This window comes from Haliotis cracherodii, unplaced genomic scaffold (assembly GCF_022045235.1).
Source record: "Haliotis cracherodii isolate W230 unplaced genomic scaffold, xgHalCrac1.p SCAF_2, whole genome shotgun sequence".
Taxonomy (NCBI): Eukaryota; Metazoa; Mollusca; class Gastropoda; order Lepetellida; family Haliotidae; genus Haliotis; species Haliotis cracherodii.
The window spans coordinates 3870023-3891982 of NW_027266275.1; the positions used below are offsets into that span (position 1 = coordinate 3870023).

Sequence of the window (21960 nt, forward strand, 5' to 3'; positions counted from 1 at the left end):
AATTCCAACACATAATCTCAGTCACATGAACAAGCCCTGGAGTAATCATGACAATATTTCAAGTTTGTAGCAAAGGTCAATTTTCAGTTGGTAATAATTCCCTTATCAGTGTTTTCAAGTACATGAGGTGTGTGTATGATACACCTGCAAAGTATATCAGGATTTTTGTGATAATTAATATGGAGGTTGCAATACATTAACTATAATATAGCATTTAATGCCACACACAGCCATGACTAGCGTAACAATAGGTAGATTGGCTGCAGGTTTCACTTTAGGTAAGGAATGAATTACCTTAAAAGAACATAAGAATATTTAGCTGTGAAAGTATGGCCAAATAGCAATACTTGTCAAAGAATACTGCAATATTCTGGGACACTTAGTTGCAATCCACCCAAACTACAATGTATTGTTACACTGTTCCAGGACACACTATTGTACTTTCATCTCCTAATCACCCATTTTACAAGTCATTAATCCTCTCTTTATCTTCAGACTATTTACACAAATTTCTCATTTTGCCAATTTTTTTCATTGTTACGAAGTTGTTTCATCGTGAAGGATTTTAATGGATTCTTCAATCTTTTTCGAAATTCTTTGATAACTTGGTCTTGATTCCTTGAGTAGCATTACTTCCAATCTTTCCCTGAAATAATAATCCTTGGTATCAGGTTCCTGCAAGTAACATTAGACTAGATAAACACTTTACTGTCATCATGTTGAGAGAGACACCTAAAGATGCAGCACTTACTTATCCTGTTTATCTGTTTTGAAGATTGTCCAAGTTTAAGAAATAGTTTTTGGCTATCATCCAACATTTCAACTGTAATATTTTATTACATTCCTCTTCTGAAATAATAATCCTTCATATCAATTTGCAACTAACACTAGACTAGGCGAACACTTTGCATAATATCATATCATGTCATGTTTAAGAAAGCTGATTTAGCTGATTTGATTATCGAACATTGTAATATTGCTATGAAGTCGTTTTGATGTTGGCCTGGAACTGGGGGTTCCTCCCAGGTTGTGTCCAACTATATATCCCTTCCTGATGAAGAGCCTCCCCAGATAACAGAAAATGGACTGGTCCCCATGACTTTAGGACGAAAGTCACATACATGTTATTGTGATAGTTCTACCAAGTACTTTCACTTCTGTACCTGTATATATAGACGTTATGCCTGTGTGATGAGTCAGAGTCTGGTTTGCTGTGGGACATTCTAGTATGTGCTTGCTAAGCATGCTGAAGAAAAGTTTTAATTCCTGTGGCTTCAAGACAGTGTGTACATTTACTCTTTTATCAGTAAGATAGTATGATCAGTAAGTAAGATGTCATGGCTTGTCACGAACTACCTTGGGGTGATACTACAAACGCTTTGATAAATTGTTGCCACTCGTTTACTTGAAGTGTCCCTTTTGGTCCAGTTTATGACATGTGAGTGAGTAAGGTTTTACACCACTATTTCTAAGCAATATTCCTGCAATATCACAGCAGGGGACACCAGGAATGGGAATCACACACTGTATCCATGTGGGGAATCAAACCCGGGGCTTCGGTGTGACGGGCGAACGCTTTGACCACTGGGCTACCCCACCACCCCCAGTGACGACAAATGTACCACACCAGTGTGCCCTTCTGTGCATGTTTACACTCTGCCATCATACAGCTGGAATATTGCTCTCTCAGCAGGTGCTGAGAGTTTGCTTGAATATACAAAACGTCAATAATAAATGCTTATTGTGGAGTTTGGTGGGTAGTGTGCAGTGTTATTTGTCTTTATTGTTCAGTCCAGTGTCAAACAAATCTGCACTTTGGATTTGCATGTGTATGTGAGTGTTAGTAGCAGACCAGAGCTCTGCCAACCTGAGCGGTGCTTTTTGTTTCTTTCACTGTCATATCTGTCAATTCATTGAATTACACTTGTAGGCATCGATACAATAGACACTGTTGCAGATGATTCATTTATTGCACAGAGATATGAACATGAGAAAGACATTTATATCCCGATACTGCAGACACGCCATTTCCTCAAGTGTGCTGACATCAGGGGCAGTGGGGTAGCCTTGTGGTTAAAGCGTTTGCTTGTTACGCGGAAAACCCACCTGGGTGCAATGTGTGAAGCCCATTTCTGGTGTCTCCTGCTGTGATATTGCTGGAATATTCCTAAAAGCGCCGTAAAATCATACTCACTCACTCACTGTGCTGAAATTATTTTCTCTGGAAAATGTGAAATATTTCAGGAAGGTAGAGTATTTGTACATTGAGACGTCAAGGTTGAGCTATAGAGTTCTGGGTCCAGTACCAATATATCCAGGTGATAGTAGACTGCCATGTGTCCTCAACCTGTCATGTAGCAATCTTTGAAAAGTGGAATGTTGTCCTTAAGCAGTGCTCGACATTTTTCTCCTCGGATATATTGGATTTTTTAATTCCATTTCTCCACGATTCCCTCCTTGTACATCTTGCCAAACAAAGACTCATATTTTTCAGAAATGTAATGCCTTAGACTAAACAGGTCAAAGTATGGTTGACATAATATGTATCTGGAAAAGGAGGTGCTAGCATGCATGGTTTTATTGTAAAGTACACATACATAATATTCTATGTACGTCTGAACAGTGCATCTCAAGATTCTACTTACAGGTACAATCCGTGCCCCAGACTTCAGTGTCTAGTAGCCCGAAAATGGCCTCTGGCATCATTTTCAGTAGAATTAAGTGTTATTATATGGACTATTAGTAGCTGAGCTCACTGAAACAGACCTTTACTAGACTCGGGCTACAGACTTGTGGCTAAAAGTCGCAGACTGCATTTAACTTATGAATTGAAATGTCATGTAATATTTTTTACAGTTAATATTAAACTTAAAAGAATTTTAAGTTTGTCACACATGGGTGACCTTTGATCGCTGCTTAATGGCTTGTAAATGACCCATGTCAGTGGACCTTCACCCAAATCAAATATTTCATTTTACATTTGAATTTCATAATGTTAATAACTATATGTCATATATATACCTTTCTCTTTGCGATACACATTGAATGAAATAAAAGACATCAAACTTAAAGAGGGGGTCTTGTTTCTTCTGAAATATCTAAGTGGTTCTGGGAACCTACATCTGGATGGTGCTAAGATCATGTGTCAATGATAGCCTTTGATACATGCCGGTACTAAGATACATGCCGGTACTAAGATACATGCCGGTACTATGATACATGCCAGTACTATGATACATGCCGGTACTATGATACATGCCGGTACTAAGATACATGCCAGTACTATGATACATGTCGGTACTAAGATACATGCTAGTACTATGATACATGCCAGTACTATGATACATGCCGGTACTATGATACATGCCGGTACTAAGATACATGCCAGTACTATGATACATGCAGTTGCTACATGCCGGTAATAAGACACTGCGGTGATACAGTCATTCATTATGTTCCTGTATCAAGTTCCCCAGTGAAATTTAAGACTTGTAGGCTATATGACATTTTTAATATGGCTACCTCTTTCTTGGAGGAAACATGGCAGCTTAATCAGTGAGAGGAGAAGATGTTAGCAGTGGACCCTTGGGGCTTGATGGACTGGCAGGTCATGGCAGCTGCTCTCTTGACCTTCAGCTCATTGTGAGTCCAGGGTGAAATATCGGAAGATACATATCCTTGTTGTACAGGACAACAGACATTCATCATACCTCCCTGTCAGAATGATGAGATCTGATTGGTCCACATGACCTAGATAAACTACTCTGTATTCCGCCTTGGAGGGGGGGGGGATATAAATGTCTCAGTGGGTGAATAAATCCCTTATACCCCGCCACGAGCAAGTCAGGCTGCACATGGATTTCTGAGAGGCAGTGATAGTCACGTGATAGAGCACAAGATAACCTCAGCTCAACTGAACAGCTGTTTTCTATCAATTTTGGGCAAATGAGTGCTGAGTTTTTTGTTTCAGGTTCTGAAATAGTAACAGAAACACAACAAACATTGTAATCACTACAAGGCGTGGCTTTCATTGAGACGTGAACACAGTAAATAGTAAACTGACACCAATGTCCGAAGTATTAGTTTATTGTTACGCCATATCCACTGACACACATGTACATTATACACCAACTGAAACTAGACTGGACAATACCATATATACATCCACTTATCAGAGGACATGTACATCATACAACTGAGCTGGCCACAACTTACACAGTACAACACAGTACAAACTGCTAGTGTATTCGTGACAGCAGCCTTATACAGCAACTGATGCCAACAAAACAATCATATACGCCCCATTGGCTGGCCACAGCCTACTTCGTAGTAATTAGGGCTGGAACCAGTCCAAATATAATACCCAGGTAACCACCACCCTATTACCCGACCCTACCCAGGTACCCACTGTAGATATCAAGAGATAGGTACAAACCGACCGATAGGGAAAAGGTTGATCGTAGCCCTGGTAAAATGTATTTAGATACATGCATAAAACGATCTGGTCATTCAGACACTGAAGTTTACTGCATGAAGTTTTATCTTTATTCAAACATATAAAAGTCAGAAGGAATGGGTACATTGTCAGAAAGAAATGGGAACATTACCTAGTAGAATACGATACGATGACATGCATCAACCAGTCAGCAAGCCTGACCACCAGATCCCGTTAGTCGCTTCTTACAACAAGCATAGTCGGTGGTATCCAAGAGGTTCAGCAGATTGAAGACCCAGATCCAACTCCCCACTTGGCTACAATGTGTGCCGCCCATTCTAGGCACCCTCCGTTAACGGAGCCTTGTGGCTGGAATACAGTTTGTGTACGGGCAAGACACTTATGACAAAGGGAAACAATTTCAGGGGAGGTTACTCTTGTATGACAATAGTTCCGTCAAAGTGTTATGTCCCTGCAGTCTTTCACACTGAAATGTATAATAAATCCCACTCCTCTCTCCATTATGCATCCTTTGCCATGACAAAGATGTGAAGGAAAGTGTCACCAACACTACTCTGGTGGTTTTCACTGCTGCCTTGGATATGTTTGCCTGTATGGCTACTTCATGTTGACTAGCTATTGAGTTTTGGTCTGGTTGGAATAGTCTGCTCAACTTGTGATGTCATCAGTCAACTTACAATCAAACTGCGGTCACATGAGTCTGGAAATTACTGACTGAAGACTTGGGCAGTGGGAATCATTGCCGTGTGTCTAAACACATCCTGTTTGCCATCTGGTAATGGAAGCCATGAAGTGTTTTTCTTCCCCTTTCTTTAATGTCACATTAAAAGCCTTCCAATCACAGATGTGACAAGATGAAGGCGAGGGCGAGGGCGACATATCAAACACTTTCCCCGGCTGGATGAGACAAGATGGAGGCTGTGTTCAGGGAAGCAGGTGGCACATTAAACACCTTCCCCGGCTGGGTGAGACAAGATGGAGGCTGTGTTCAGGGAAGCAGGTGGCACATTAAACACCTTCTCCAGCTTGGTGAGACAAGATGGAGGCTGTGTTCAGGGAAGCAGGTGGCACATTAAACACCTTCCCCGGCTGGGTGAGAGAGTTCCTGGATAACAAGATGGAGGATCTGGTTCTGCTCTGTGTTGAGGTACGGCCACAGATCTGTCTGGAGTGCCTGAAGGCATCCCAGGTCATGTGACTGACAAGCCATCTGTAAATTAACAGTCAATTTAATATTTCTTTAGGTAGAGAACACATTTCTCATGTTTCAGAATAAGTTAGTGTTAAAACTTCACAAACGTTTTCAGAATGAAATACTGCCAGGTTAGTTACACTTGCACATTAGACAGACAACCTAATCCATCACCTGATGATACAGCTATTAACTTGCTTAAGTGAGAGAGTTGTATTTTATGCGACACTGAACAATACTGCAGTTATGTGATGACTTGACACTTAAGACTTGCTGCCACCCATGAGTACAGGATGGTGCTGACAGACAACGGATTACTTAACGCCAAAGCTGGGAGTCGAACCTACAATCAGGGATCTTGGGATGGTTAAGGGAGACAACTCTGCATAGCAATCTGTTTGAGACCTCCCAAGACCCTCCCAAATTCTTGTTTTCTTCACAGTGTTCCCAAAATCCTGTAGGAGCATTTTGTTCTAAAATGTTGCAAAGCTACTGACTTACCACAACTGATTGTAGAAGAAGAAACAAGTCCTCGCCCAGGTATTGCACTGTAAAGATGATGATACTGCAGTTAAACACCTAGAAGGGCATTGCACTTGGGATGTAGGTCAATCATTCACTACCATTTCAGTGTATCATCAAACAGTCCCACACAATTTATACATTTTTCACATTGAAACAACCTTTCCATGATGTTAAATGAACAGGTTTGAAGTTTACTCAACTTGTTGCCATGTTCTAGTTGTTGACAAGCCTCACTTGTTTCTCGTTCCTGCTGACTTACCTGTAAAGTTGTCTTCTGTTGTTTCCCATGCATACTTCTCTAAAGTCTGAGCATGCTCAGGGCGGATTCTTTGGGGAGTGGGCTGAAATTAACATACACAAAACATCAAACTACATCTAGTCTCTGAAATGAACATATTTAACAGAAAAAAAACAGTTGTTAAATTATCTTTAAAAAATATAACAAAAAGGAGCCTGGGGATTCTCTAAACAAATCTGCAGCTATAATTGCTAGGAATTTCACAACATGTGTAAACATTCTTATCACCCATCACTGACATGTCACTGAAAGTGTGTGTAACAGGAATATGTATTGCCCCCACCAGGGCAGGGCAGGGCAGGGCAGGGCAGGGCAGGGCAGGGCAGGGCCGGGCTCAGTGTGGGGTCTTGGGGAGTGGTGGGGAAGGCTCACCATGTGCTAATACTAAACACTAATGACAGCCAGAGATTGACTGATGATTACAAGCTCTGTGCTCACTTGTGAATTCAGCAGATTTGTAAAGACCCTGAGACTGCAGTAATCTAGACTTGCCAAACATTATAGACTTGTATGGATTGCTTTTGATGTATTTGTTTCAAGGTCTGTATGACAAACTAACGAAACATGTACAAATATATATACATAGCATAACATGTATTAACCCTTTGAAATGTCTCTCTCATGATTTTCGTAAATTGGGTTATAATACAGGAATCTTAGTATTTTGTATGTCACATACTTAGCCTGCTATGGCAGTGTGCAACTTGCTTCTTATGGTCAATATCCCAACAACATAAAAACAGCACGCCCGAAAACACCCAGAACTATGTCATGCATGGAGCTGGCTGTTTCCGCCTACAATCAAGAAATCTGTGGCACCTTCGACCACCTACACAGGACAACCCTTGACGATAAAGGTGAGAATTGGTCATCAGCAATCCATGCTTGTTGTAAAAGGCAACTAACGAGATCAGGTGACCAGACTGTCTGACTTGGTTGATGCATGTCATTGTATCCCAACTGTGTGGATCAATCCTCATGATGTGAATCCCTGGATTGTCTGGTCCATACTTGATTATTTACAGACCCCCGTCATATAGCTGGAATATTATGCATTCAACAAACAAAGAACATATTACAGCCTATTTCACAAGTACCTGCAACAGCATAAGAAGCAGCACCCGAGTCACCTCGCACCGGGACAGGATGTCACAATAGGCTCCAATCGGCTTCCCTGTTGCGGAGGACCCTGCAACCACAGATATTGAACACCGTAAGGCAGGGGGGAAACTGTCAGCCTCACAGGTCATGCCTTCTGTCAGCTCCAATACGTCTGGGACATGACAATATAACCACATCAACATGTTGACGTAATGATCACCATTAACTCAGCACATCAGGCAAGTTTGTGTTCCCGACAAAACCAGATCTGGACGTGTCTGCAACTATGGTTAGCTTCATGGGGACTTTATTTAAATGAGGTTTCCTTGTAGTTTGATGTCGTCATGGACAGTTGGATTTTGACACTGGACGTCCTTATAATCAGAATAGGTTACCCAAAACTTGAGCAATTAAACTTGGAAATCTTTCACTGGTAAACTGAAATACATCATACAGTTTGAACGAGCAGACTATACTGGCATGACCCAAGTCTCCTTTCAATACTTGTTTGTTTGTTGTTTAACGCCACACTCAGCAATATTCCAGCTATATGAGCGCGGTCTCTAAACAATCAAGCCTGGACCAGACAGTCTAGTGACTGACATCATGAGCATCGCTCTACGCAGTTTGGATACGATGACATGCATCAACCAAGTCAGTGAGGCTTACTACCCGATCATGCACCTTTAATACTAGGTGAGCTGAGGTAGAAATAAATGCATTGAGCCTTGCAGAAAGTCTATATCACAACGAACATCCTAAATGCAATGTGAAATCATGTGGATATCTACTCTACCCATTCCAACCTACCTCCCCTCTCTTGAGCCAGATACGCCATTTCAGTGAGGACAGCCAGGGATCCTTCATAGTCTTCTGTTGAGATCAAGACAGTACAACACATAGAAACATAGTGATGGCACCTTGTGAATACCAAGACAGTACAACACATAGAAACATAGTGATGGCACCATGTGAATACCAAGACAGTACAACACATAGAAACATAGTGATGGCACCTTGTGAATACCAAGACAGTACAACACATAGAAACATAGTGATGGCACCTTATGAATACCAAGACAGTACAACACATAGAAACATAGTGATGGCACCTTGTGAATACCAAGACAGTACAACACATAGAAACATAGTGATGGCACCATGTGAATACCAAGACTTTTGATGGTTGTATAACTATTGTATATCGCGATGTATAAGGCAAGGTTTTCGTACCTAGGATTAGGAAGCTTTCAAGGGTATACAGGTCTAAGGAACTTCTGGCAGTATGAAACAAACCCATTGGAATAATTTCTCCCTTTAAAGACATATATTTTATGATAAAGACTCATTTTGGTCAACTTTTTAAAAAGTAAGATATTTTTACATTGTTAAAAATATACATTAGTTTTTGTTACTTGTGTCAATCTTGGCAATGGCGACCATCTCCAAGGCATCCAGACAGTCCAAGGGACTCTGTAAACAATACATGATACACATCATAATAACACCCTTGTGGTAACAATAAACAGCCGATCAGTGGGACGTTTCTGCTGTGTTCAGTACATATGCCTTACATCAACAGAGGTACAGAAGCTCACCTATATTCCGGGATATTAAACTTGTGTTGTGAGCATGTGCTGTGCCAGACAATTTGTCTTAAAAGACAAAGACAGTTTTATACTTTTGATAGAAGCCTCCTCTGGTGTAGAATACAATTGCGAAAAAAAACTACATTGTTCATTAAAAATTACATAGAATATATGTTAAAATCACATGACTAAATACTTGGACATGACAAAATGATGTTCATTAATATATTTCAAGTTTCATTTTGTGATACTCAGGGATAGGGATATATTAACAGAGAGGTTGACCGATCAGACAAAAATAATGCCCGTCTTTCTTGTGTATAACCAAGCCTCACTTATTCAGATATATGGGTTCACTTTTGGATCACTGGCTCCGGCAACAATTAAACGAGGACCTATTCTGCTTGTGAGTTATTGCTTGTAATGTACAAGTGATCGAGTCGTACCTGTGATTGCAGCTCTGCCGCTCTTTGGAAGTGGCCCATCGCTTCGACTTGCTTGTTCAATTTCTGAATAAGATTACACAGTGATTTATAAAAAAACACAGTATCAGCAATATACGTGATATGAAAACATGTCAGTGTATGTTCAGTGAATTGAAGATAATATGTGTTGAAGTAAGGACTATCACATATCACCTACAAGCTGATCTGTAGAATTATCTTCCTCAGCTTTACATCGCGTATGTGATGTGTTCCTCAGCTTTACATCATGTGTGTGATGTGTTCCTCAGCTTTACATCATGTGTGTGATGTGTTCCTCAGCTTTACATCATGTGTGTGATGTGTTCCTCAGCTTTACATCATGTATGTGATGTGTTCCTCAGCTTTACATCATGTATGTGATGTATTCCTCAGCTTTACATCATGTGTGTGATGCGTTCCTCAGCTTTACATCATGTATGTGATGTATTCCTCAGCTTTACATCATGTATGTGATGTATTCCTCAGCTTTACATCATGTGTGTGATGTGTTCCTCAGCTTTACATCATGTGTGTGATGTGTTCCTCAGCTTTACATCATGTGTGTGATGTGTTCCTTAGCTTTACATCATGTATGTGATGTGTTCCTCAGCTTTACATCATGTATGTGATGTATTCCTCAGCTTTACATCATGTGTGTGATGTGTTCCTCAGCTTTACATCGTGTATGTGATGTATTCCTCAGCTTTACATCATGTGTGTGATGTATTCCTCAGCTTTACATCATGTATGTGATGTGTTCCTCAGCTTTACATCATGTGTGTGATGTGTTCAGTATGTATATAAGTGAGTGACTCATCAAAAAGGCAATATACATCTGTCCAGTAAAAACAATATTCTTACTCTACATTCAATGACAACAAAGTTCCTGAAAATAAATATACCACATTCGCCGTATTAAGGGCCTGCTGAATTAAGTGCCCCTGACCGACTTCTAGACCATTATGTAATCAATCTTTATGAACATCTTGTACTAAGCATGCTAATTGGAGATTTCTTTCTTGTGTACATTACAGGTCTCTTTACAGAAAAGGCAGCAGTTTAAAAGGGGTATGTAACTGCCTAATTATTATTATCAAACTCTGTTTCTAATGGTCGGTCTCTGACAAGAAATTTAACTTGATAAGCGCCTTTGTCCATTTTGTATGTGCCCGGCGCACTAATTACAATATATACAGTATCACAAATCATGTATCAAAACCAATTTAAATAATGTTACTTGTGACTAAAATCATGATTTTTTAATGAAATAGACAGGTTTGTTCTGCACATAATCATTTAGATGATAGGCCGGTTGTGTGTGTATAACTTAGATGATAAGCCAGTTGTGTGTGTATCACGTAGATGATAAGCCGGTTGTGTGTGTATCACGTAGATGATAAGCCGGTTGTGTGTGTATCATGTAGATGATAAGCCGGTTGTGTGTGTATCATGTAGATGACAAGCCGGTTGTGTGTGTATCACATAGATGACAAGCCGGTTGTGTGTGTATCACATAGATGACAAGCCGGTTGTGTGTGTATCACGTAGATGATAAGCCGGTTGTGTGTGTATCACGTAGATGATAAGCCGGTTGTGTGTGTATCACGTAGATGATAAGCCGGTTGTGTGTGTATCACGTAGATGACAAGCCAGTTGTGTGTGTATCATGTAGATGACAAGTCGGTGGTGTGTGTATCATGTAGATGACAAGCCGGTTGTGTGTGTATCACGTAGATGATAAGCTGGTTGTGTGTGTATCACATAGATGATAAGCTGGTTGTGTGTGTATCATGTAGATGACAAGCTGGTTGTGTGTGTATCATGTAGATGACAAGCCGGTTGTGTGTGTATCATGTAGATGACAAGCTGGTTGTGTGTGTATCATGTAGATGACAAGCTGGTTGTGTGTGTATCATGTAGATGATAAGCCAGTTGTGTGTGTATCACGTAGATGACAAGCCGGTTGTGTGTGTATCATGTAGATGATAAGCTGGTTGTGTGTGTATCATGTAGATGATAAGCCGGTTGTGTGTGTATCACGTAGATGACAAGCCGGTTGTATGTGTATCATGTAGATGACAAGCCGGTTGTGTGTGTATCACGTAGATGACAAGCTGGTTGTGTGTGTATAATGTAGATGACAAGCCGGTTGTGTGTGTATCACGTAGATGACAAGCCGGTTGTGTGTGTATCATGTAGATGACAAGCTGGTTGTGTGTGTATCATGTAGATGACAAGCCGGTTGTGTGTGTATCATGTAGATGACAAGCCGGTTGTGTGTGTATCACATAGATGACAAGCCGGTAGTGTGTGTATCATGTAGATGACAAGCCGGTTGTGTGTGTATCATGTAGATGACAAGCCGGTTGTGTGTGTATCATGTAGATGACAAGCCGGCTGTGTGTGTATCACATAGATGACAAGCCAGTTGTGTGTGTATCACGTAGATGACAAGCCGGTTGTGTGTGTATCACGTAGATGACAAGCCGGTTGTGTGTGTATCATGTAGATGACAAGCCGGTTGTGTGTGTATCACATAGATGACAAGCTGGTTGTGTGTGTATCACATAGATGACAAGCCAGTTGTGTGTGTACCATGTAGATGACAAGCCGGTTGTGTGTGTATCATGTAGATGATAAGCTGGTTGTGTGTGTATCATATAGATGACAAGCCGGATGTGTGTGTATCATGTAGATGACAAGCTGGTTGTGTGTGTATCATGTAGATGACAAGCCGGTTGTGTGTGTACAGTGTATTACCATCAGCACATTCCCCAGCTCCAGACACAGAGATGCTGCCAGTGCCACCTGTTTGTTTTCAATGTGCACCTGCAAATAGTCAGTGGACCAACAGCATTGAACCAAGCCTGCAGCAGCATCACTACTACCCCTGAAAGGGCCACTAACAATGTGTAAACCAAAATGTACCCTACCCCCATTATAACCTTAGACCAAATTATTAGACCAAAATGCAAAAAAGAACTATTGAAGGATTACCGGGTATGGCAAAAGCCTCTTTTTATGTCCCATGCCAAATAATACACTGTAATACCTAAACACGTTTGTGTAAAGTGACTCAGACAGGAACCAGCAGTATCACTGGGCAATGTACAGTCATGCACTGTATTCTCGAGAAAGAACAACAACTGGCATTAATAATATAGTTATCCTATTTTGATCATACTGGGTAAAAAGTTCATACTTATATATTGTTGTATATATGCTGTATATATGCTAATAATGAACTACAGTTACTACAAACTAAATTAGTGGTCTCTTTGAGTTTGTTATAAGCGTAGTTGACTGTATTTCATCTGCTTACCCTGATGGCGTGCCCATAGCAGTTGATAGCAGCTGTGAGATGCTCCTCAAACCCAGGATACTTGAGCGACCTGTTGAAGAGTTCAGCTTCCAGGAACGACCTTGCTGCTTGTGTGAGAGCCTGGGCCTCCCCCGGAGCATTAGCCAGCGTGTGCTCACACCTAGGTAGCCATGGCAACAGTTCATAGGACACATTGGAATTAAACAAACTTTTACCTTGTGTTGTTGCTCCAAAAAAGAAGATATGATGCATACAAATAATATCTTGTTACTACAATAATATCACATTAAAGGTATGATCATAGTATTTAAGATTTGGTCATATTTTGCCTGAAAGAATATACAATCCTCCCTCCTCAATGTTAATAAATATACTACTCAAAGAAGTTATAGAACACCCCTTTCTTTCCTGTGACTTAAGTTAATCTCTCATGTACATAACAGATTACCTATAGTTATATCTTTTGAGTAGTGGGGGCAAGGGTGGCCCACTTGTCTAAGGCGCCACGATTCGCTATGCAGAGTTGCATCCCTTGAGCACGCCAGAAACCTATGATTGTGGTTTCGAATCCCGGTTCGCCGATTATGTTTCTAGGTTTGTCAGTACCAAACCCATGCTTGTGGGTTTCTCAGAAGTTGTAAACATCTGAGACCTGCATCACTTCGGGCTTTCCTCCCACATTAAGCTGACACGCCGCTGTTAACTGGAATACTGTTAAAAGCGGTGTTAAACCCAACTCACTCACTGACTCACTCACTCTTTTGAGTAGTATATATAGCTGATCATCTAACATTTCAGTTTGGGATTGTGTTCAGGTACCAGTGGCATAGCTTCTCTTACCTGGCCTGAGCTAAACAACAGAAGCCTGCATACTGAGGACACTCTTGCTGCTGCAAGGACTTGGCTAGACTCGCTGCAATGTAAACATCCATGGTCAATAGAGGGATACTACTAAGTACTAGTTTGGTGAAACATTATCAACTTGAAGTCCTTGGACCATCGAAAATATAACAAGTGTTGATATTAGGTAATATCCCAGATAAGGGACCGCCTTTGTGGTCTAGTGGTAGAGCATCTGGAAAGAGGAATGTACAGGGTTCGATCCCTGGCCATGTCATACCAAAAGATGTTAAAAGATGGTACTTGTCTAGCGCTCTGCATGAAGGGGCTAAAACAAGGACTGGTCAGTATAAAGTGTCTGAGAGGGGTATGGGGTACTATAAATCGGCATCAGTCCAGACTAGCACAAGCAGCCACACACACATGTGCATGCACATCGCTATGTAAGTGCAATAATCTTGGACGCGACGTTAAAGCCCATTTCACCTCACCTCAACTTTGTTACAAGGTACACTCAGGCCAATTGACAGCCCTAGCAAGTTTGATTTGTCATTCAAATCCCACTTTGTCTTCCAAATCAAATTTGATTCTGTATATCAATCTCACATTTAGAATTGTCCATAATTACAGAACACTGACAATGTCCCAAGTCCCATACAACATGTACAAGGCACTAATTACAACATCCACATCTTGACTGGAAATGAACAACTGATTAGTCCCCCTAATTGAGTTTCAGTTAACAAGGCACAAATACATGCAATATGTGCAGTTCAAAAGTACTGCATGACAAAAACATGACAAATCAATCATTTAACTAAAAAAAGACATTAATAACAAAATATTCATTCGTTCAGATTGCCATGATCACCAAATGACATCTGTTTACAAAACCATATTCAAAGAGGTTTTACCCTGTTGACAAAGACACATGAGTAAATGTGCTTAAGGGACCAAGCTAAACATAGCTAGCAAAATGTGTGGGCTCCAAAATCATCTGCTGAAGCTAAGCAAATTCCGAAATCTGAATAAGCACATGCACACAGGCCCCTGAAGCAGGATAGTGATATTACTGAAACACTGGACCCATATATATATATACATAATGGTTTTATGTAACAGGTACTTCTTTTTAAAAACAATAAAAGAAAAAAACAACCAAAAACAAAAACCATCTACAGTTCCATAGTCAACGTCAATACTTTTGGTGACGTCACCATTTCTGACTTCCATAACACACCTTCTTAATTCTTAAACTTTAAACAAGTAATCTATTCAGGAATATATTATCATGATTATGCTACATTCCCATGTACCTATAGTCAAAGCTGAAACAATAGTAGATCTAATAGAGATTTTCTTTTTACTCATCAGAAGGCAACATTACGCAATCGTCTAGGAAGCTGAACGAAAAACATACGATCATTCCTCATTTACCATGTTAACACTCTAAATTGCAAAGCAAACATCTAGATCTACTCTGAACCTATCACTGTCACTCATTTGACTACAAAACACTTGTAGATAGAGAGAAAGACGAGATGCTTACCAAACTGCTCACTGCCCTCGGATACATTTGGTTTCTTGAGAAACCTCCTGCAAGAGAGGAAATTTCATAGATGATGCGCGTATGCTTAGGACCTTTACAGGCATATGTAACGAACATACAAGCACTTGTTAAAGAATTGATTCCAGAAAATATATTATTAACGTTTACCGCTGTGAACAGCCCAAACCTTAACCACAATATCCAGATTCAAAACTCAATCGCGGACTAAAACGGTCCTCTGTTTGTCAAACATACTTTCTCAACTTGTTGGTGACAGCGCGATATTTACTGAGAACATCGTTATCCTTGTCCATGTTGACATAAACCGGAAGCAGACCAAGGGAAGTAACTCAAAGTAAAGCGACGCAAAGCCACGCCCACTTTCCCGACCAACTCACAAGACTATTTGCTGCGATTGAGAAGATATGGAAAATATTTTATCTCAACAATCCACGAATCGGATGCTGCATGCAGGAAGCCAAAAATATTGTGGCCGCATATTCTATTCATTATTTTTAGATTCTTGAATTTTATAAACAATTATTATCTAACATTATTTTCGAGACAGCCCAAAATGGCCTATGTAGAGTATTTGGGAAAGACTTCCGCCCGTGTCCCTTCTCCAAAAGTTATATATCTTCACATATATCGTTTTTCTTCCAACTATATATATTTTGTAGGGGAATACCGGCGGACGTCTTACCAGTATTTGCAAAACACTTTTTTTTTCTGGGAAACAAGTGTTTTTCCCTTCTGGTCGTGAGTGATCTGATAAGTCGTGAAACAGTGACTGTTGATCTGAAAAATGTATTTGTAGGCTACTGTGGTGTATATATCTGCCAATTCACTCCATCCATACTGGAAAGTCTATCTTCAAATTTCTCAGAATCAACTTTGATGTGTAGGTTTAACCGTACGTGCAGTTATTCATCTAAACCATTAGCTGAACGTGCCTTTAAAACCTGGAAAAAAACTGTCATATCTTCTCCAGTGGAAACTGCATTAATAAAAAAGTACAAACAATGATTGAGTAAATACATGTTTATTCTTAGTGAAAAACACATTCATGAACATTCACATCTAGATGATAAGGCTGCGATGAAATTATATCAATAAGAATCAATTCTAAATAAACAATATTCAACATATTTCATCAGATGGACAGTACTTCAAAACAGATAATTCATTTAATCAAATTCATGTAAATACAATTCATACAACATTTAGATCCTCTACAGCATAAATATCATTATGCAACATCAAATATTGAAAAATACAAATGGCATCACTTCTCTAAGTTAATATCGGCAATTAACAATTTAAAAGAAGCTAATCCAAGCAAAAGTGTAATAAAATATAGCTGTTCTTAAACTATACTAAAAAAATAAAAGCAACAAATATTGTACACTATTCAAATGTTTGCCCATTGCAACATGTTATTTTTCATAATTTTTGTAAAAGAAATTTACAAGATCAAATACATAATTCAGAATTATTCATTACATGTAATTATACACCACAGTGTATACAAAAAGAGACAAAAATAAACCCATACAGTGGAATCCTCTGAACCAAACTTAACTTCCAGTTAAGTATACTTAATAGTCACATTCCAGCAAGAGTAACATCCCTTATTTTTTTATTAAAACTAACATCTGAATCTGCTGGCCAAAAATATAAATTGACTTGGCTGTATAAGTTATGTGTTTTTAAATATCCTCAAAAGGGTACTGCTGTGAATTCATTCATTAGAGCATCAAAAATATTGTAAACTAAGCGGTACAAGGAATCAATGTATGTCTCCGGCCTGAAGACTTTTACACTCCTAATTCCAGACATAATTTGCAGGAGTAAACATCGTTTAACCATGTAATCTGTGCACCCTCATTCAGAACAGTTTTCACAGAACACATTACAGACACTGATGGGCTAAAGTTATTAAATCAATAGAACTCCCAGGTCTACTCTGACAACTAAATAGGTTTCATCTGATTCTGTAGACTGTGCACTATGTTCAAACATCAACTGTTGCGAACCATGGACAATTCAACTTACAGTAAACTACGGTTATAACGAACACGCTTATAACGAACTGACGATCATTCTTTGGTCCCGACTATTTGCTGTAGTTATGCTGTATATATGCTTATAGCGAACTACGGTTATAACGAACTAAAATTAGTAGTCCTTTTGAGTTCGTTATAACCGTACTTTACTGTACATCCTAAATACTTATGACTTCTTTTATTTAAACTGTCAACTTATTATGCGAAATCCTCTCCTTTTCACCGACAAATGAAGGGTGGATATGTCAGTTTACCCACCTGGGATACAAACTCTGAAACATCTGATGGTCAAACCACTGACTTTACCGCTCGGCCAGCAAGGATGAATGGATGATATTGCACTTGGAAACTATTGATATTTTGAGACTGTTTTTGTGAATATTATATGTCTGTTACAGATACTTTTGTAAGCTGTGATAGGAAAAACATCTACTATACAAACAGGCTCAACAGACCAAATGCGCTTGCAATGAACGACTCAAACAATGTACTACACTGACTAGTTCACTTTGTTAAGGCTCATAGTTGAAAGTTAGTCAGGCTTAGAACGTTTTGACCAGCCCTGGTAAATGTTATATAAGTGAGACAAAACCTCTACTGTCCTCTGTGCATCAGCCAACACACCAACAATTTTGTTTGTGTAAACATAGAGCCACATAGATCGGAATTCTGTGAGCAAGTATTAGAGACATTATAGCTGAGATGATTTTGAAGGATTGCAGCACCAGAGGCCTTGTAGTTTCAGGGGGGATGTCAAATTGCCGAAACACTCGAGAAACGGATACATGAAAGTCAGAGGTTATAGTTTGCTATAATGAAATATCAAAATATGCCCCAAAACATATTTTATGATATGCTGCCTACAAAATACTTGCAGCATTTCAAATTTCATAATGATACATGAAGGAATGGCTGAGAAACAGGCAAAAATGATATTTTCAATATGGCCACCAAGGCAGCTATGTTTGATGTAAGATCAGAGTTTTGTGAAAAGTAGGAGTGTATAATGCTTAACATATATTGGGTGGTCTCAATTAGGAATAAATAAGGTTAACTGTAACCTGTTTGATAATAAACTTTTGTGAAATTGCTCTGGTTTTGATGGAAGCTATAATAAGTCCGGTTCGGAGAGATTCCATTGTACTTGGTACTCAAGTCTCAGCCAAGCACAGGAAGCTACACATACTAATATTTGGTATTGATGATCAAAGTGAAATAAAATTTCATGTTCGGTTAATCAATCACTCAATCAAACTCTCTCAATATTGGCATTAACCATTTCATATAATACACTGGGTGTTCATATATATATCTATATATATATATATATATATATACATCTGTAAATAAATATATAACAGTGATAAAATATAGGCACGATTGTATTCACAGTGGTCCGCGATGGATGGATGTTGGCAATAGAGCATCACAAGAGGAAAATACATTTGTCAGAATGTCTCTACACATCATTTTGGCTTAAAAAAAGCCATCATATCAACATTAATACATTTTCACACAATTGTAGTTTCAATGTGGGAGTCAAGCAATAGTTGCTCAGTGTAATACTGCTCTAAACAGTATTTCATGTTAAATACTCAAAAGAAGTTAAATTCTTTCATATTACTACAGTTAGGTAATCTGCCATGCCATGATTAGCGAGACCAAGATTAACTACAGTAATATGAAAGAATTGGGTGTTCTTTAACTTGTTTGGAGTAGTACACATCAAGGCGTGTCAGCTTAATGTGGAAGAAAAACACACAGTATTTCAGGGTGTAGACGTTTACCCATAACAACGAAGCTTTATAACGGCTTGATGATTGTCATAACTCCCCCTTAACACCGAGTGATGATGCATGCAGGGCAAGGACTGCGTGGTCAATAAGCCCTGGTTGTGTCTCAGCATCTGAGTATCACCATTGACTACTAGTTTGTCCTTTGGCTATTTTGAGAACAAATACTGTAAATTCTTGAAATGAATGTGTCTCCAAATGAATGTGACTGCTGGCCCCTAGCCAAAAATGCAACTCAATGTGAATGCTACTCCTTACCTTAATCCATGTGATGTGGATTATACAGAGTTTTTATGTCCAAGTTGGTATTTCTGCTATCCAAAATGTGTAGTAAGGCTGTCTTATTTATTGTTGATAATATTGAGTCATTTTGAGATATATTCAAATGCGATGTTTAATCAATGCGAGCAAAGACCACTCACATTTTTCGCATTTAATTCACGCCTGCATTTATTTCAAGATTTACAGTACATCTGATGAGTTTATGTAACATACACAGACACAGACATGATTACCAGCAGCAGTCAAACACCGGACTCGCCTTTAGATGAGTGGGGCCTCAGGTCTGCTACGTAGTCACCCCATCAAACATCCAGTGTGACCTGTCCCCACATGATACTCCGTACATACAACCCTCAATGACTGACATACTTAACAGCAGTACAGTGAATCAGAAGACCCTGCTGAGGCAAGTGTTCCCTAGCTATGAAAACTGAAGTTAATATCACTCAGAACTGTAATAATCACAAAATGTAGACATGTTCGCCAAGATCTACACATATTCTACTGCCTAAAAAGAAGACAACACAAGCTGCATGACTAACACCATCCCGTAATGTCTACTACAGTCAGGCCATCAGGTTCTGTAGCTCACCTGCAGGTGATGATATTTGATTCTTTATGAGACTAAAAATAACATTCTCAAACAAGAGCAAAAGTGAGCGTGGCTCACTAATACCCCGACCCGCCTAGTGTGTCAATAGTTTCAAATCAAATAGCTAGGATAGGGTTAGGGTTTCAAAAAATCAATAATCAATAATGTAATGAGTTTGAGATGAATCCACTGAATAGTTTAAGAGAAATCGTGCGGACAAAGTTTTCAGACGGACGTTAGGGTTTGAAAAATTCATAAAACAATGGAAAATTAATAAAAACAATTTTTTTCTTTTGACTGAACCCCTCCATATGACACAAAGATTATATGTACTAAGTTTTAGATGAATCCACAGAATAGTTTAAGAAAAATCGTGAGGACAAAGTATTCGGACGGACAGAACCTTGGTATAACTACATACCCCCGACCTTTGAAGCTCATAAACATGAGTATATTACAAAATATTATGTTTCTACATAATAACAGTTTTAACACGGTCCCCCCAAACAAAATATCAAACTTCACACTGATACCTGAATAAGTGGCAGAAATATGTGCAAAAAGTGTCATGTGTTAAAATACAGATGTGTCAATACAACAATGGCAACTTGACTTTGGCTGCCCAAGTGCCATACTTAAAATCAAATAAGAGTATGCCTGGGCATCAATATCGATAGTCTCAGCACATCTGAAGTTGTGTCTTCCGTGGAGATGTAAATCATGTGGAAGAGTACAATGGATGGACGATGGATGACACAGCACCAAGACATACACTCATATTAATCAAGCGTTCAGGCGAGTCCAAAACTAACTATCTTTTACTACGCATAATGGTAATATATTCTTAATCACATCAAAAGAAATATTGAATATGAATAATTTTAAGTTTGTATAAAATGTTATTTGCTGAACAGGTTGAACATACAAACAAATGCTGATACTTAGTGAGAAACAGGCTCACATAGGCTAGACATACACCTTTTATATCTCATGGAAAGTAAAACAAATAAACCAATAAAAAAAGCTTAAAATATTATGAAAATATGCAAAAAAACTAACTCTATTGAAAATTGATGGTTTAATATACTTTTCTTAATATCTTCAACATTTGGCAATGAAGTCAATACATAATTCAGCAGCCTAGCAAACTTTGGCTCCACATGGATAAGTCAACATTACCCTAGGAAATGTACAAAACAATAATTTTATGCCTCACAGTCGTTCTCACCACCGAGTTACACAGACAGGATGGGACTTGAGGACACCAACAACTCTCCCATGGTTTGAAATGATGTCATGAATACTCTGATCGTTGTCATAGTTTCATAGTTGAATATGTAAACTAATCATACTCAGAGCTATTGTCATAAAAACTATGTGGATACTTGCATGAATTTGTTTAGCTCGGAATTTACCCATCAGTGACACAAACAAAGAATAAAACTGGACCTAAAATAATTGAAAATTCAGAAGAAGAAAAATCAGAAGAAGAAAAATCAGAATAAGAACGTTTTTATCACAGTGCCGATGGTAATTATATATGAGTCAGGCTATAGGTCCAAATCTTTCACTATCAATATCCGTAACCACCCACCAAAAAAATATTGAATTGTCTGCGCAAGTTGATCTTAAATACGTTTTTCACAGTATTTAAGTTAAGTTGTCATGTGAGAAGAAACCCCATAATGATGCAGTTGTTGACCAGGGTGCCGTTGAACAAAACAACCTTAACGCTACGACTGTAGTAAGTCTATATTAAGGTATGGGAGATACGATCACATTAAGGCTAAGATTGCTTTGTACAACGACACCCAGGTCTAAACCAAGGAGCACAGGTACCATGCCAACACCTGGCTTAAACCCAGGATCACAGGAACTATGATGACAGACC

General features: G+C 39.0%; 1 protein-coding gene across 1 annotated transcript; it reads right to left on the reverse strand.

Annotated features, from left to right (window-relative positions):
- Positions 1–5461: 5461 nt before the first annotated feature.
- Positions 5462–15661, reverse strand: LOC139468716 (40-kDa huntingtin-associated protein-like). The gene is made up of 12 exons (XM_071250839.1): positions 15592–15661; positions 15337–15383; positions 13788–13860; positions 12948–13107; positions 12386–12454; positions 9608–9670; positions 8988–9045; positions 8383–8445; positions 7569–7660; positions 6433–6514; positions 6150–6196; positions 5462–5666 (listed from the first exon to the last, which is right to left on the reverse strand). The coding sequence occupies exons 1-12, from the start codon at positions 15648–15650 to the stop codon at positions 5529–5531; spliced, it is 951 nt and encodes a 316-aa protein (XP_071106940.1). The 5' UTR covers positions 15651–15661; the 3' UTR covers positions 5462–5528.
- Between the last annotated feature and the right edge of the window lie 6299 nt (positions 15662–21960).

Bases quoted from the DNA above. Each gene is read 5' to 3' on its own strand.
- LOC139468716 (XM_071250839.1), bottom strand. From the start codon at position 15,650: ATGGACAAGGATAACGATGTTCTCAGTAAATATCGCGCTGTCACCAAC. The intron at 12,455-12,947 runs GTAAGCAGATGA...GACTATTTGCAG, and splicing joins GCTATGGGCACGCCATCAGG to GTGCACATTGAAAACAAACA. The intron at 6,515-7,568 runs GTACTTGTGAAA...TGTTAATTTCAG, and splicing joins TGCTTCTTATGCTGTTGCAG to CCCACTCCCCAAAGAATCCG.